The sequence below is a fragment of the Peromyscus californicus genome, unplaced genomic scaffold (genome assembly GCF_007827085.1).
Source record: "Peromyscus californicus insignis strain IS unplaced genomic scaffold, ASM782708v3 Scaffold_22__1_contigs__length_63687245, whole genome shotgun sequence".
Taxonomy (NCBI): Eukaryota; Metazoa; Chordata; class Mammalia; order Rodentia; family Cricetidae; genus Peromyscus; species Peromyscus californicus.
In genome coordinates this window covers 58,464,039-58,478,607 of record NW_026294525.1, presented here as the reverse complement: position 1 = coordinate 58,478,607, position 14,569 = coordinate 58,464,039, and the positions used below count along the sequence as shown (strand labels likewise).

Sequence of the window (14,569 nt, the reverse complement as noted above, 5' to 3'; positions counted from 1 at the left end):
GGGCCATGGAGGGAGGGGGAGTGGAGAGACTGTAGGAGCCAGAGGTTGGGGAAGTCTGAAGTCAAAGTGCCGTCTACACTCATGAGCTCATGGTACCCGTGATTGCCTCAACAGGGCCTGCAAAACATCCAGCCAGTCAACATTCTAGCATGAGAGGAAGGGGTTCGTGAGCCCCACCCCAACTGAGGAGGTGTGGTCTGTTGATGGCTTCTTCAGGAGGGAGTCCGTTTTCTTTAAGGGTATGGCCTCTGGTAGGTCAGTGTTCCAGTGGATGGCCTCATACCCAGGAGTACATGGGCAGCACCAAATGGACTTGGACTTGAAGGGTTTTATATATATTAAAAAGAGGACACTGGTTGGGGTGGGGAGGGAGGTGGGATGAAACAGGAAGAGTTAGGGGAAGGAACATGTGTGTGTGTGTGTGTGTGTGTGTGTGTGTGTGTGTGTGTGTGTGTGTGTGACTATGACCAAATACATTGCATAACATTCTCAAAGAATTAATAAGATAGTTATATTTAAAATATGTGTATTGCATATTTAGCATCTGATAGTCTCTGTGTATTTGCGAGTCAAAATCTGAATAAAAAATTCACTTTTAATATGCATAAAACTTGTTTCTAATAGACAAAGCAGCTACACAAAGCGTCCTCAGAGAGAAACAAGTACTTACCCCTGAAGCATAGTAGAACAGTAACCCATTTGGCTGCAGTGTTCGGAAATTGAAACCTCCTTCGAAGCCATCAAAGAAAGATATTTTCTGAACCGAAGCAATAAAACTTTGCCCGTTGAAATATGCTCTGCGAGATATCTGTATGAGGAAAGGGAAATACAGTGTTTTTGGTAATTGTGGAACATGTACATCAGTTTTCGTATACAAAGAGCCTCGCCTGCTGCGTAAGCTGTTTGTGTTCCGGGTTTTGTTTTTGCTGGAATTCAGGCATGCTAGCTTTCCTCCCGTGTTCCTACAGCAGCTGGGTTTCAGCTCCGCCCATTTCTTACACCCCAGTGACCAATAGCATTTGCGCAGCTTCTCTGGGCTTCGGATGCCCCACCCACTGGAAACTGGAGCAGCATTACAGGTGACAGGGGAGTCCCACAAGCCGTTTTAGTTTAATGAGTTCTCCTTCTCCTGGCAGCAGAGAGGCACCCAGAGAAGCAGAAAAGGGTTGATCTAGCTGTAGAAAGTTCCAAGTTTACCTGGGAAAAAGCTCTTGACTGAATGGTACTTACCAGAGAGTCTTCTGGGCATCCATAACCAACTCCTAGGGTTTCTGTCTGCTCCAGTAAATTGAAATCTTTCTTTTGGAACTGGAAACCCTTCATGCAGCCCCTGAAGTTGATATCTAGGGGAAGATGTGCTCTTAGGGTCCTGGAAAAGGAAATCAGTCCTCACTGGCACAGCTGTGCTGGTAAGCTGCATGGCATATATACTAGAGCTCTGCTTACTTACAATCACAGTGGCTGTAAAACCACCCCTACTCTCCCGCTTGTTTTGGATAAGCATACAGCTGTGACAGACCCTTGTGTGGAGCAGACTGAGCTCCAAGTCAAGACAACTTGCTTACCTCTTTATAAGTTCTCAAAAAGTTTTAACTGACATTATCAATTGCTATCTTTATAACAATCAAGTGACATAGATGGAATTTATTTATTTTGAGATTTATTTATTTCAATTTTTTATGTCTGGGTATTTTGCCTGTGTGCATGTCTATGCGCCATGTCCATGGATCGTGGAGGCCAGAAGAGGGTGTTGAATCCCCTTGGAACTGGAGTTACAGATGGTTGTGAGCTGCTGTGTGGGTGTGGGGAATCAAATCCAGGTCTTTTGGAAGAGCAGCTAGTGCTCTTAACCACTGAGCCATCTCTCTAGCTCTGTTTCTATGAATTTAATGCACAGTAAGAGCTGAATTATCGAATCCACCAGAACAATGTGTCAGTACACACAAACCATGGCCTCTGGCATACCCTCCAGAAGGTACACACGGCCAGTCTCTATTGAAGAGTTCAAAATAGGTTTCAAGACTAAATGAAAAGTAAAAGTATACAAACCATTTCATCTTCACATGATACGTTATGCTCTACTCCTCCTCCTCTCCTTGAAAACACTGTAGGAGAGTGTTCTAAAATAATGTTCTATTAATGAAATCTGTAAATTACACACAGGAGATGCTGATCTAAGGAGGTCAAAGGCTGGCTACAGGGGGCCTGCAGGTCCACGGATGTTTGTCTACACCTGTGCAGGTGTGTAAAAGCAGTGAGCAAGGACACTCAAGCCTCTCATCGGACCTCTCCTGGGTACTGAAAACCCATCAGTCCATCATGAGCAGTGGAAAGCTGTGTGTCGAAAGAGCTGTACCTGGACTGTAAAACTTCTTGGGGGGCGCCTCCAATGTAGATGTCTGTGAAAGGTATTTTCTTCTTCTCATTATCCATGCTCTTGACATGCCGTCTGTCCACCACCAGAATCATTTTCTTGTCATTGTGGTAAATGATTGAGATCTGGAGGAAATAAGGCATTGTAAGCCTGTTTAACAATTAGGGTTTTTTAAAATAAAATTTTAGTATATTTTAACTACCCTGCTTTTAACCACCTGTGTTCTTCTTTGTTCACAAGATAGGGAATAGATTTTCCCTTTTATTCACAGTTATGAAAACCATGGTTTTATGTGATGTGAACTAGCAGTTTATATTTCCGAGGGGAGGATCCATCTCTTTCTGGGAAAGGAACTAGCCCAGGCTAAATTTTTCTAGGAGTCCTGTTATTTTTGTTTGTTTTTGTTTAAAAGCATCTACCTTCTTTTAAAAATTAAAAAAAGCTTGGTTAAGGTATCACTGATTACAAAACTGCCCATATGTAAGCAGGTTATATAATTTGTGAAGTTTAGACATATGAAAACACCCACTATACCACCAGCCCAATCAAGTTAACGATATCGAATATTTCCTAAAGTTTCATGGCTTCATTGCACCCCCTTGTAGGGTCTCTCTCTCTCTCTCTCTCTCTCTCTCTCTCTCTCTCTCTCTCTCTCTCTCTCTCTCACACACACACACACACACACACACACACACACATGATAAGATCTGTCCTCTTAATGAAAAGTATTTTCTTTTGTGGTGCTAGGAATGGAACCCAGGTCTCATGTGGGTGCATGGATGTGCATGACTATCCCTGCATAAGTGTTTAAAATAGCAAGCATGTCACTTGCCTAGGACAGTGCTCTATTATTGAACTACATGTTCAGCAACAAATTCTAATAATTGGTATTTGTACTAGCATCATGTTATTCATCTACCACAGCAAAAACTGTCCACACATTGGGCAACCCCTCACTTCCAGTCCCTCTAGCCCCTGGGCAGCACCACTACATGCTTAAGCAGGTACTTTCTGGGTTGTAGAGTGTGTGTTACCAAGGTGTCAGTTCTGGGTGCCATTTCTGTATTATTTTGAATTACTAGATTCGCATAAATAAATATGGAATTATTATTTAAAAGACAGTGGGCAGTTCTAGTGAATCTGCAAAAATGCTAGTCAGACCAACAGTTGAGTTCTTGCACTGAAAGCCATCCTTAGGAAGCTTCTGGACACTGAACTGAAAAGGGAAAAAACAGCTAGCTAGCAACTGCATCTGTGTTCGACTTCAAAGATATTACATCTTTTATATGACTTATTAAATTATATATTTAAAGTTGTTGAAGATGTAGATAAAGGGTATTTTCAACAGACTATGAATATGGTTTAAGACTAACAAACATACTTTTGGGATCCTCTTCATGAGGAAAATCACTAGCATTTCTACATTCTAGAGAACAAGTTCAAGAGAAAATTCTATATTTACTTATATAAACTTCTATTAATGAGGCTTGAAGTATAAGTAATAAGGGCTTTGTATCTGCATTCTAACATGTTCAACACACACACACACACACACACACACACACACACACACACACACACACAGTATTTTGTTGGTCCGCTATTTATAATCAAGACATTTAAGATTAACAAAGAGACTTTTGGTCTATGAATCCCTTTTAAAGAAAAGGGAACTTCCAGTGACTCTTTTGTTAGAAATTTCAACATGTGTTTTCCCAGGGTGGAGTAGATGAGGGCACATGAATTGCTCTTCAGATGTGGGTGTATTAATTTATTATCTTACCCACTGCATTTGGCCACCTGGTCTAAGTGTTAAAACCCAAACCCATCCGAAGTACAATGACTGTACCTCATGGTATTTTGCATCATTAATCTGGGCTTTTTTCAATGTGTCTTCAAGATGCACAGGGCCGTTGCTGAATCCAAAGTCATAGAACACATGTAGGTAGCCGTTGCGCATTTCTAGACTGAAAAACATGCTCTGCAGAGAGAAAGAAACCAGAAGATAGGAGCATCCACTCTTATGAAATAGTCAAATTTAGCTGAATTTGAGAAATGATATCACAATTCTTTATTAACGGAATTCCTTGAAGATTAGTCTCATGAAATTCTTATAATAAGTAAAATGACAATTATGTCTCCATCAGCACTTACTTCTTACATATTAATAAAAGCACTAATATTTTCATAAAATTTGAAATACCTATCTTGTTTTGTTTTTATGTTACCCTACAAACCACTGCATGGAAAAATAAGTCACAATATTGATCTTAAATTCTTCAAGACAAAGTAGAATATACCATTTGTTTTTTCAACTGCCTGTTGTTAAGCAACTTTTGAAAATATAATAGCCCTAAAGATGCAAATGTATTCATTTAAGGGTGAAAAATGATAATACTGAAAAATCATTTCGAGGTAGGCTAAAGAGTTCCTCCAAAGTGCCAATAAATATGGATATAGGAAAAAGAAGGTCATTTCTGTATTGAGCGACTGGATTTGGATAAATTAAGACAGAATTAGAATGAACTTGGGTCAGATGATGTTAAAGAATAGAAATAATTCAGCAACTGTCATAAAACTTGCTGGCTGGGTTTTCTCATTTCAGAAGATGGTTCATAGATACAAGAATTGAATGAATTTGGAAAATAAAGTATCATGGTAAAGTCTTCATTCTAAAGTGATCTCTTGAATGGAGTTTGTATATTTCTTGAAATGGGAAACATTCTCTAAGGTTGAGGGAAAAGGTTTTAATTTTTATTTATGTTCATTAAAAAATCTGAAATAATCTGGGAGTGGTGGCACATGCCTTTAATTCCAGCACTCGGGAGGCAGAGGCAGGTAGATCTCTGTGAGTTTGAGGCCAGCCTGATCTACAAAGCGAGTTCCAGGACAGCCAGGACTACTAGGTTCCAGGAAACCCTGTCTTGAAAAACCAAACCAAACCAAACCAAACCAAAACAACCCACCAGAAAAAACCAAAAACCCCAAACCCAACTGAAATATAGAAAGTAATCTTTGACATAGACTATTGACCCTGGGTCTTCATTTCATGGTTGTACCAGACTTTCCTAGATTTCACATAGCTGGTGAGGCTTCCTGAATTGAAGAGCCCAAGGTGTCCTCTTTGGGCCTGTCTGTAGGGGTTTATTGGTGATATGACTTAAAAAAATAGAATTTTGACAATCATTTTGTACTAAGATGTATAGTGATATGAACATATTTTGGGGCAGGTAGGTGTCTGCTGGTTACTTCCTGTGAAGTTTTGACAATACTTACAAGACATTTTCTTTGTTATGAAATGTGTTGTTTTAAATTGTTGAACTTTATATGTGATGACAAATGTCTTTCAGTAGCATGAAACCTGGCTATTTCAAAAAACAGAGTTAATATGTCACCTCAAGATAAAGGGAATTATACCATGGATGAGAAAGCAGCATGCTCTCTCTCTCTGGCTCTCTTTCCCTTCCTCCCTCCTTCCCTCTCTCCCCTCCTTCCTCTCTTTCTCAGAAAGTATGCTATAGATAAATGGTGTTCGAAAACATTTTGGGGGTGTGTTTTTCTGTTGTTAAATGATTTTGGTGATGAAAACAACATAAATGTACTATCTATCAAAAACTCCCATTTTGGAACTCTCAGGCTCTAGAGAGGGGGAGAAAGGAGGGGAGACTGGTACTAAGAACAGTGAGGTAAGGACAACCAGTGTCTGCTTTGTGCAGCTGTGGAAATGCCACAGTGAATCCCATTAGTTGGTACAATTAGTGGTTTTTTTTTTTAAACTCTCTCACAGCTCTTACATCTGTACTATTCTTTCCATCTTTGGAATATATATTGATTTTTCAGCAGCATCAGTTTTACATGTCCACAGAAAATCCCAGCACAATTGAGTGACTGTATCAGCTTGTGGAAAGCTTCAGTTTCTGGTCACAGTATTAAGTCATATCTGTACTTTCAAAGTTTTTTTTTTTATGAGAAAAGATTTCTAATCTGTTTAAAAAATCTTTCAAAGAAGACGTTTAGTGGCTTGGAGCAATTTTATTAAAGTTTACAAGGTAACATAGTATCTGATTTGCTCAGAAGAACTGACATGAGGAGATAAAATGAGCCAGCCAAATAGCAAAGATTACCTGGGCCAGGTGGAGCATGAAATTTAAAAATGTGTATGATTTAGTAGGTGCAGCTAATAATATATGCCATATATATGTATATACATTTTATTTGGGGAGGAATTCTACCTAGTTTTGACAGCCAATAAAACAGTAATGATAAAAACTGGAGTTAGGATGTCATTTTTGAATCACTGTATCACAAAGAGTAGAAAAAGAAATTCAGGAACAGTACATTTTATTATATCATTCTCACTAATATTATTATTAATAAGATATTTTTAGCAAGTTTAGGTTTCTATATTATTAGTAAATGAAAATAAATTCCATTTTATTTAAAAATAACTATTTATATTTAAATGTTTTATATTTAAATTTATATATATTAAATTTATATATATTTATATTAAATTAAAAAAATTTATTTAATATTTTTCACTGTTTTTCTTATGACTTTTGAGTATTTCATGACTGTATTTGCCACATATATATTACTTATAAGGAGAAATATCTTAATATAGACTAGATCTTAGTGCTGAGTTTTTTCAAGGTTTTTTGTTATTATGAAAGGGTATATTTAATATATATTGAAATTGAAGTGTGGAGAAGTGCCTCTCAGGACTGCTTTTATTTAATGCTATCAGAACTTCCCTGGAGAAAAATAAATCCAATTTTCCTTTCTAAAATAGATATTCATTTTGATGGCATGGCGCACCCAACCTGGTGGGGGGTGGGGTAGGGCAGTTCCTGGAAAAATGAATAGCAGAGAGCAAAGGAAATACAGGGGAGTGAGTAGGACTTCCATGTTTACTCACCCCGTTGACCATCAGAAGCACGAGGCCGTTGTCAGCTGGTGTTCGAACTTCGATGTCAAAACGAGTCACCTGGCCAAATTTCCCTCTCCTTGTGATGTCCCTCACCACAGCATAACTGGAACCATCGAAGAAGTAGCTGGCAGCCCGACTCTGAGTGAAGGCCAGCTTATCCCTGAAAAGGAACACAGGGTCACACGGATGTTACAGGTTTGGTTACGTTTCTCAAGTGAGACTCGTGAACCCATTTTTAGAACATCTTCCATCGTCCTGGTGGCATGTAAGTGAAGCCCTTTTGTCCACAGGGAAGATAAAATATTTATAGATGAATCAAATGGACTGTTTTAAATGAGTTTCTTCTCCATCCTATACTAGGATAGTTGAAATATTCAAGGAAACCCCTGACCTTAGAATCCTAAATCAAGTACAAAAAGAAGAAGAAAAATTAATTTTAATGGTGTGCATGCTCATCTGTGGTAGAGGAAAACAGAAGCACATTTTGCAGGCCTGATACTCACATAGCTTCACACATACTACTTTTCCTGTCCACCGCCCATGCCTGACTATCGAAGGTCTTCAAGCTCCTAACAGTCTCTTACCTGGCACAGGGCACTGACTTAGATGGATCCATATTATAGATGTGCTTGAAGTTGTACAGACTGATCACATCATTATTCAGAGTGGCCAGTTCCAGGCAGCCCGAGTAACTGGGCAGATTTAAGCTGGCAGGGAGCTGTGCGACAGAGAGATGGAATCAATTACCTCAGGGTCATGTTGCACACGGGCACTTTGGAACAGGGGATCAGAGGGACCCATCCACTGACATGAACATCTCTCCACACCAGAGTCTGCATGAGTATGCCAGGTCACTTACGTAAACAGTGATTTGTCAGTTTCGCATGTCTTAGTGGAGAATGAGTGTTGACTGGGTATGGACTATGTATACTACATACCCTTGACAACAAATTCACAATGAAAACCATTGTCACACCAATTCTGTGAAGTGGGTATTCCTGGTCTCATACAAAGATAGAATAATTCTCAAGAGAGGGTCAACAATGTGCCCACAACTGTAAGCAACAGTCCTCGAATGGAAGGCCTGATACTGACTTCTCATCTCTTGGGCCCTTCCTTTATCCACTCTCCATCAGGTCTCATACTCTCCCTTAGATCTTACCCTTTCTCATCTTTTATGTTTTATATTGTGCTTGTATATTTCAGGTAATAGTATTTGAAACTGCCATGTGCAATGCTAAAATCTAGATCCAAGCCAGTGGCATTCTAAGGTCCAAACATTCTAGTAGCAGAGAATACTAATTCTTACCTGGGAGTAATATTTATTACCTTTACATTATGACATTACAAAATGACATTACAAAACGTTATTACAAAATTACAGTTTTCTGTAATATATTTTTTGTAATGACATTTAATTACCAAGTGATATTAGTTAATCTTCAAGCATTAGCTGTGACTTGAAAGTATCAGACATTGAAAATATGGGTAGTAGAGACCAGATTGCGACACCAGACTTACAGATAGATTCTGCTCCAGAATTCTACCACCCATTGAACTGAGCTCTTGAAGTGGTACCTGACTCTTCACCCCCAGTCATTTAGGGTTTATAGGTTTATAAAAGAGCCACAGCAGATTTGCACTAAGCCAGCTGTATAGCTTACCTTGAAGTTAGCAGGTACCCCGCCGACATAAAACACAGTGTCCTCGGGGACCAGATCCAGCAAGGAGTCGTCTCCTGAAACCTCCCCCTTCTTAATAAACTTTTCTTCTGCCGTGCTGCTGAGGCTGGGCACTGTCAAGAACACCTTTCCGTGTTTCCCTACCCTGGTGACAGAAAGGGCTGTCACTCATTTCAGCGTGGCCATTTGTAGAAAATATGTTCATTGTGTCAAAATGTTAATGTTACTCCATTTAAAAAAAATTAGGTGTTTGATTGTATCATATTGTTGCGCACTAAAGAATATCCACTACTGAAGGAAAGTAGAAAAACAGACATCTTAATTTTAAAATTTAACTTACAGCAAGGTAAAACCATCTGATAATCAGGTTGTTATTTAAAAATAACCATCATTTTTTCTAGTATTTACATTTCACTCAGGTGTTTGGGAAAGGAATATAGGAATAGTGGAAGAAAAGGAGTAAGACGAAAAAGAAAAATGCATATCACATCTACAAGTGTGTGTGTGTGTGTGTGTGTGTGTGTGTGTGTGTGTGTGTGTGTGTCTTCAATAGACCTCTTAGGAAATGTGCACGTCAGCCACTTGTCATGGATTCACCTTACCTCTCAATCTTGACAATACTAAAGTAAGCAGGCCAGGAGCTGACAGGCTTGGAATCCAGGGGAATTTCCACATCTTTGGTCCCCAAGTTATAAACGTACACCAGGTTATCATTTTTGATTGCGAGACCCATGTACTCCTTTTTGGCCTGAAACATCAAGAAGTCACTTCAATAAAATCAATAAGTATAATCCACACAAATGGTATCCTCTATTTTGTTTCTGCAAAGCACAATTACAGGTCCAAAGAGCTGCTGTATACAAGCAACTTCTGGCCCTAATTGCCCCTCCAAGCAATTAGACTGGCATCTAGCAATTAGACTGCTGCTAGACTGGCATGTGCTCTCGGTTTCTACCCTTTCTGGGTCTGCATCAGAGTGTGCTGACTCTGTGCTACTCTAAGTGCTACTTTGGTGGAGGGTGAGGAGAGGGAAGAACTACTGAAGGCTCATGGGAATGTGATGGCTGCCAGAAGTGTGCCAGCATTGTCAGGTTAGTGTAGGGATCCCGTACCTTGACAAAACCAATCCTTGTGCATCTTTAAGGAGGATTCAGCATTGACAAACAGAAGCTATAGTTATTCCAAAGGCCTTTAAAATGCTTTGTTCAGATTCACTCAAGTCAGTGATGGGATGCCGCCAGGAAGTAATCCCCCAAATGTTACCCCTATTCCTGGAATCTCTTGCCCTTCAGTCACAGCTTGTGTCCTGCCATTAAAATGATTTCTGGCCCTTACTATCACAGTGGAGACTTGTTTGCTTTTTTTCAACGGCTTTGTTCAAGGCAGAGGGCAACACTATCTCCACTAAATCCTCCGCTATGCGCTTACGTTTTTGCTTCCGAGGTAGAGGACAAACTGGTCTGCTGTCCAGCTCCCAGCTTGCTCTGGCTGCTTTGCAGGAGGCTTCATGTACAAGCTGATGGAGGTGAAGGCCTTCAGGTCATCCACGCTGACTTTGGGGTGCACTTCAACAGCCGACTGGCCATCAAACATCATGGAGACTTGGATCTGGGATTATATACATGGTTCCATTAACAGTGCTCTGAAAAAAGGGAGCAGAATGCTCTCCCACAGTTTCTGGAGGGACCTCCACTTGCCTCCATCTCTTTTTTTACTTACACATTAACTCGATTAATTAGAGGAAGAATGTAGGGCAGATCACAACATGCTAGCTTTAGACTAAACCAGGCTAAAGAGAGCACAAGAGTAAACAATGACCAAGTAGATCCAAGGATGAGGACAGACATGATTCCCATGGTGAACTATACCCTCAGGCTGGTGAACTAAATAAGGTGAAGGGACACTTGACTGGTCTTACAATTCACAGTGGCTCTACCATGCACAGAAGAATTAGTTGTTTGGAGAAGTACAACTCGTCTTGGGTAACAAAGCGGCCGAAACTCTTTCCCTAAGGTCTTAATAAAAAGCAGTCCAGAGTAAAACTGTGGGCAGCATCCTGACCACACCCGAGCAGTCAGGGTCTAGGCATGGCCTCCGACTTTTCCACCTGCCATTTCGCTTAATGACTAGGCAACCCTAAGTCAGCCACTCAGGATTCTTCTGTGAAATGACGCAATAGACAGGCTGTGAGAAATAAGGGGGTAACTGTAAAGCGCATTCCAGCCCCTGGTGCTCTCCCTGTTATAGTTGTAGTAAGAACTTCCTTAAGCCATTTCCTGTAATGTTTCTCAGAGAGGCAAAGCACAGTTTCAGCATATTTGTTAGAGGCCCAAGATGACACTAGGAACTAATTTGATTTGCGAGAGATTTGGGGGGGGGGGGCGCATTTGACAATGTGCATATTCACACTGTCCGTACGAACCTCTCTGAATAATTAGCTGTATTTATATCAATTGATATTGATTTGGCTGATGTTGATAGTCAGCTAGCTTGAGGGTCTAGTCCCCAGCACTTGGAGCACAGCTGTGTCCTGTTGTCGGTTGAGTAGAGATCAATAGTTCTCAACAAACAATCAAGCAGTGTGTGGGCCTGAAGCCTCCCTGAGAGTCGGAGAAGGCTGCCTGTGTGTATGAAAAATGTCTCACTTTGGAGCTGAGTGCCTGGCAGCAGGTTCAGTCTTTGTTTAGAAAAATGACCTTTTATTTTGGTGATCAGGACCCCAATGTTATATTCCATTTAAAGAATATTGAATAACATTATCAAGAAAACACCAACAAAAACTGTTTTTAAAATGTCCCCTCCTTCCTTTTTTTTTTTTTTTCTGTCTATGAGACAGTCTCACTGTATTGTCCTGGAAACTTCTTATGAGTTCAGGATGGCTTCAAAACCACAATCCTCTGTTTTAGCCTCCCACGTTCTTGGATGACAGGCATGTGCCACCACACCCAGTTTAAAATGTCATTTCTTGATATATGTTTAAGATAATCTATCATGAAATATTCATAGAGGTATCCAAATAGGATAATTTGTAAGGCAGGATCTTTTGTTATGTTGCACTTGAAGAGCACATGCATTTACCAAGAATAATCCACAGCACTATAAAATAACCGGTTTCTTATTCTTGTTTCTACCAGTCCTTGGGCGAATGTTCTATTTGATGCGGTTCTTGAGAAAAGAAAAGTCACATAATTTGGTTGTAAAAATGAGGCTGATCTATAAATCAATTAAAACAAATTAAACAGAGGTCCAAACACAAATCCGCCTTTGGCATGTGAGAATGTTAATGGTGTGGGCATCCGCCTGGACAGTGCCGCCTCTAGGTGTCTTGCGGCTCGGTTGCCTCTGTAACGGAACCTCAGACGTGTGCCTTCCACTCATGACTCCTCACTTAAGCCTGCAGAGTGATCAACAAAACCTTCACATAACTCGTGTTGTACCAGAGAAGTTTTACAGAGGTGGGACAGATGGGCAAGACTATTCCGTATGGTAATTGCACTAACGCAGCTGTTCAAAATGAATAATGAATACATTGCTTTTATTGAAGCTTAACTTGATTTCTTTGCTTATGAGCTTTGTGGCTAATTCTGGCTCCACATTAGGAGATTACCAAGTAACTTGAAAGATGACAAGTGTTGAGCCTTGCTTGCTCTGAGGTTGGGACTAAGAATTGGTTTACTTACAAAATAAAAAAAAAAAAAAAGATTTCTTTATTTGTATGTTTCCTGGGATGTGAACTTGCTCTGTGGCCCTAGAGGCAGGGAATTTGCTCTGCAGACAAGGCTGGCCTGGAACTTGCTGTGACCCTCTTTCCCTCTGTGCTACCATACCCCAGAGGGTTAATTTCCACAGCTTCTCATGTGACTCCAATAAATAATACAGTGGGAAGGCGCCAGGCCTCAGGAGCTGCTGAGGAGTTGGAGCTCAGCGTTGTGTCCCCATCATTCCCAGCTAACTGGTGACACCACTCATCACATTATGTACCTTGCTGGCGACACTCCTGGTCTGAGCAATGAGCTCTCGGATCCTCTGGATGCTGGCAGAAACATTGCTTGCAGGCCGCTTCTGCTCAACGGTCCGAAGCTGATCCAGGAGCTGGGGGACAACCTCTGTGAGATTTCTTACTGCAATAAGGAAAATGAGTCACTTGAATTAATTATATTTTAAGGATCAAGTGAGAGACAGAGAACATATTACCTCTGGTAGATAGATCTATTGGACATCATTTTCAACCTTACAAAATTAATGGTGGAACTTAAAGCATAATCCATTCTGTTTTTTTTTTTTTTTTTTTGTGTGTGTGTGTGTGTGTGTGACATTTGGAGCACATATTGATTTATAAATGGAACGTGGTGCATGCTGACTTACAACGTACCCTCTAAAGGGCAGGCTCCATGGCCAACATACAGATGTTCCTTTAATCACGCAGCATAGGCACCACACATCTATTATACAGACTGATACAACAGGTGAGGAGGCTCTTACTGATGAAAGACAAGAAGGGTGTTTCCCAGGACGGCTGTGTGTACAGGACACGGATGCAGCTGCTGTGACAGCGGGGGCAGAGTTAATGGAGGAGGGCAGGAGCATGCCCTCAGCTGCCTTCACCACTGCACGAGAGGGTGGCTTTGCAGACTGACAGGAGGGCCAGACGAGAGCGCACCCAAGCAGACTGCAGGACTTTTCTCTTCTCCCCCCATTCCTTGTCCTTTCCTTCCCTCTCCTTTCCTCTCCCCTCCCTCTCTCCCTCCTGCTTCCTCTCTTTCTCTCCAACCCCCTTTCTTTTCCTTTTTTTTTTTTTTTTTTTTGATTCTAGATCTCCTTCTGAGGAAACAACCCCTGGGCATTAGGAGATTAACTAATGAGCTAATTAATTAATTAATTAGTTAAGGGGGGCATCAAAAGAAGTGGCTAGGGTGGGGCACACACTCCCCTTCGGCTAGCCTGGTATAGCATTGATTCCAGTAGCCGTTTTATACTAGAGTGAACTGTAAAGTGGGAAAGTAATAAAAATATTTAAACCACTACCTTAAAATTTTGCTTACGGAAAGACATATAAGACAGGCTTCTCGCCCTCTTCATATGGACTCTTTCTAAAGTCTCTTACATTATGGGATGTTGTTTAATTTACTTTGTTTTAAAGCGCAAAGTGCTATTTGGGAAAAACACAGTAGCCTGACACAATTTCAGTTGGTGCTCTCTTTGGATGCTATTATGATAACTTGAAAAAAAAGATGAAAATAAATTTAATACAGACACAGAAAATATTCCCAAGGCAATGTCTTGACAAATGAAAATACTGAATAGCACAGAGACACTCCCCCAGCCCACACTGGAGATCAAACTAGGGCTTTAAAAATTCTAGAAAAGTGCTCTGCTATTGAACTAGACAAATCTTTTAAAGGTTAAAAATTAAAAAGTGACTGGGTAAAATGGTCATGTGGATGAATTTATGAATACATATGGGAAAATATTATAAAAGAATTCTATTCCTGTATGGTAATCGGCCTTTGTAAATTTTGGTAGAATTGCTAGCAACTGACAGATCAGGTATGGATTCATGACTATTTTTAATTCAGATGTAGT

At 40.4% G+C, this 14,569-nt stretch overlaps 1 protein-coding gene across 1 annotated transcript in view; it reads right to left on the bottom strand.

Moving 5' to 3' along the window:
- Lama4 (laminin subunit alpha 4) overlaps window positions 1-14,569 on the bottom strand; it is a 147,448-nt gene that overhangs the window by 28,730 nt on the left and 104,149 nt on the right. The window contains exons 18-27 of the mRNA XM_052751417.1: window positions 12,968-13,107; window positions 10,415-10,594; window positions 9,589-9,734; window positions 8,969-9,131; window positions 7,889-8,022; window positions 7,293-7,464; window positions 4,224-4,355; window positions 2,357-2,499; window positions 1,231-1,369; window positions 671-808 (exon numbers count right to left, since the gene is read on the bottom strand). Of these exons, the coding sequence (XP_052607377.1) occupies window positions 671-808; window positions 1,231-1,369; window positions 2,357-2,499; window positions 4,224-4,355; window positions 7,293-7,464; window positions 7,889-8,022; window positions 8,969-9,131; window positions 9,589-9,734; window positions 10,415-10,594; window positions 12,968-13,107 (1,487 nt within the window). The remainder of the gene's footprint in view (window positions 1-670; window positions 809-1,230; window positions 1,370-2,356; window positions 2,500-4,223; window positions 4,356-7,292; window positions 7,465-7,888; window positions 8,023-8,968; window positions 9,132-9,588; window positions 9,735-10,414; window positions 10,595-12,967; window positions 13,108-14,569) is intronic.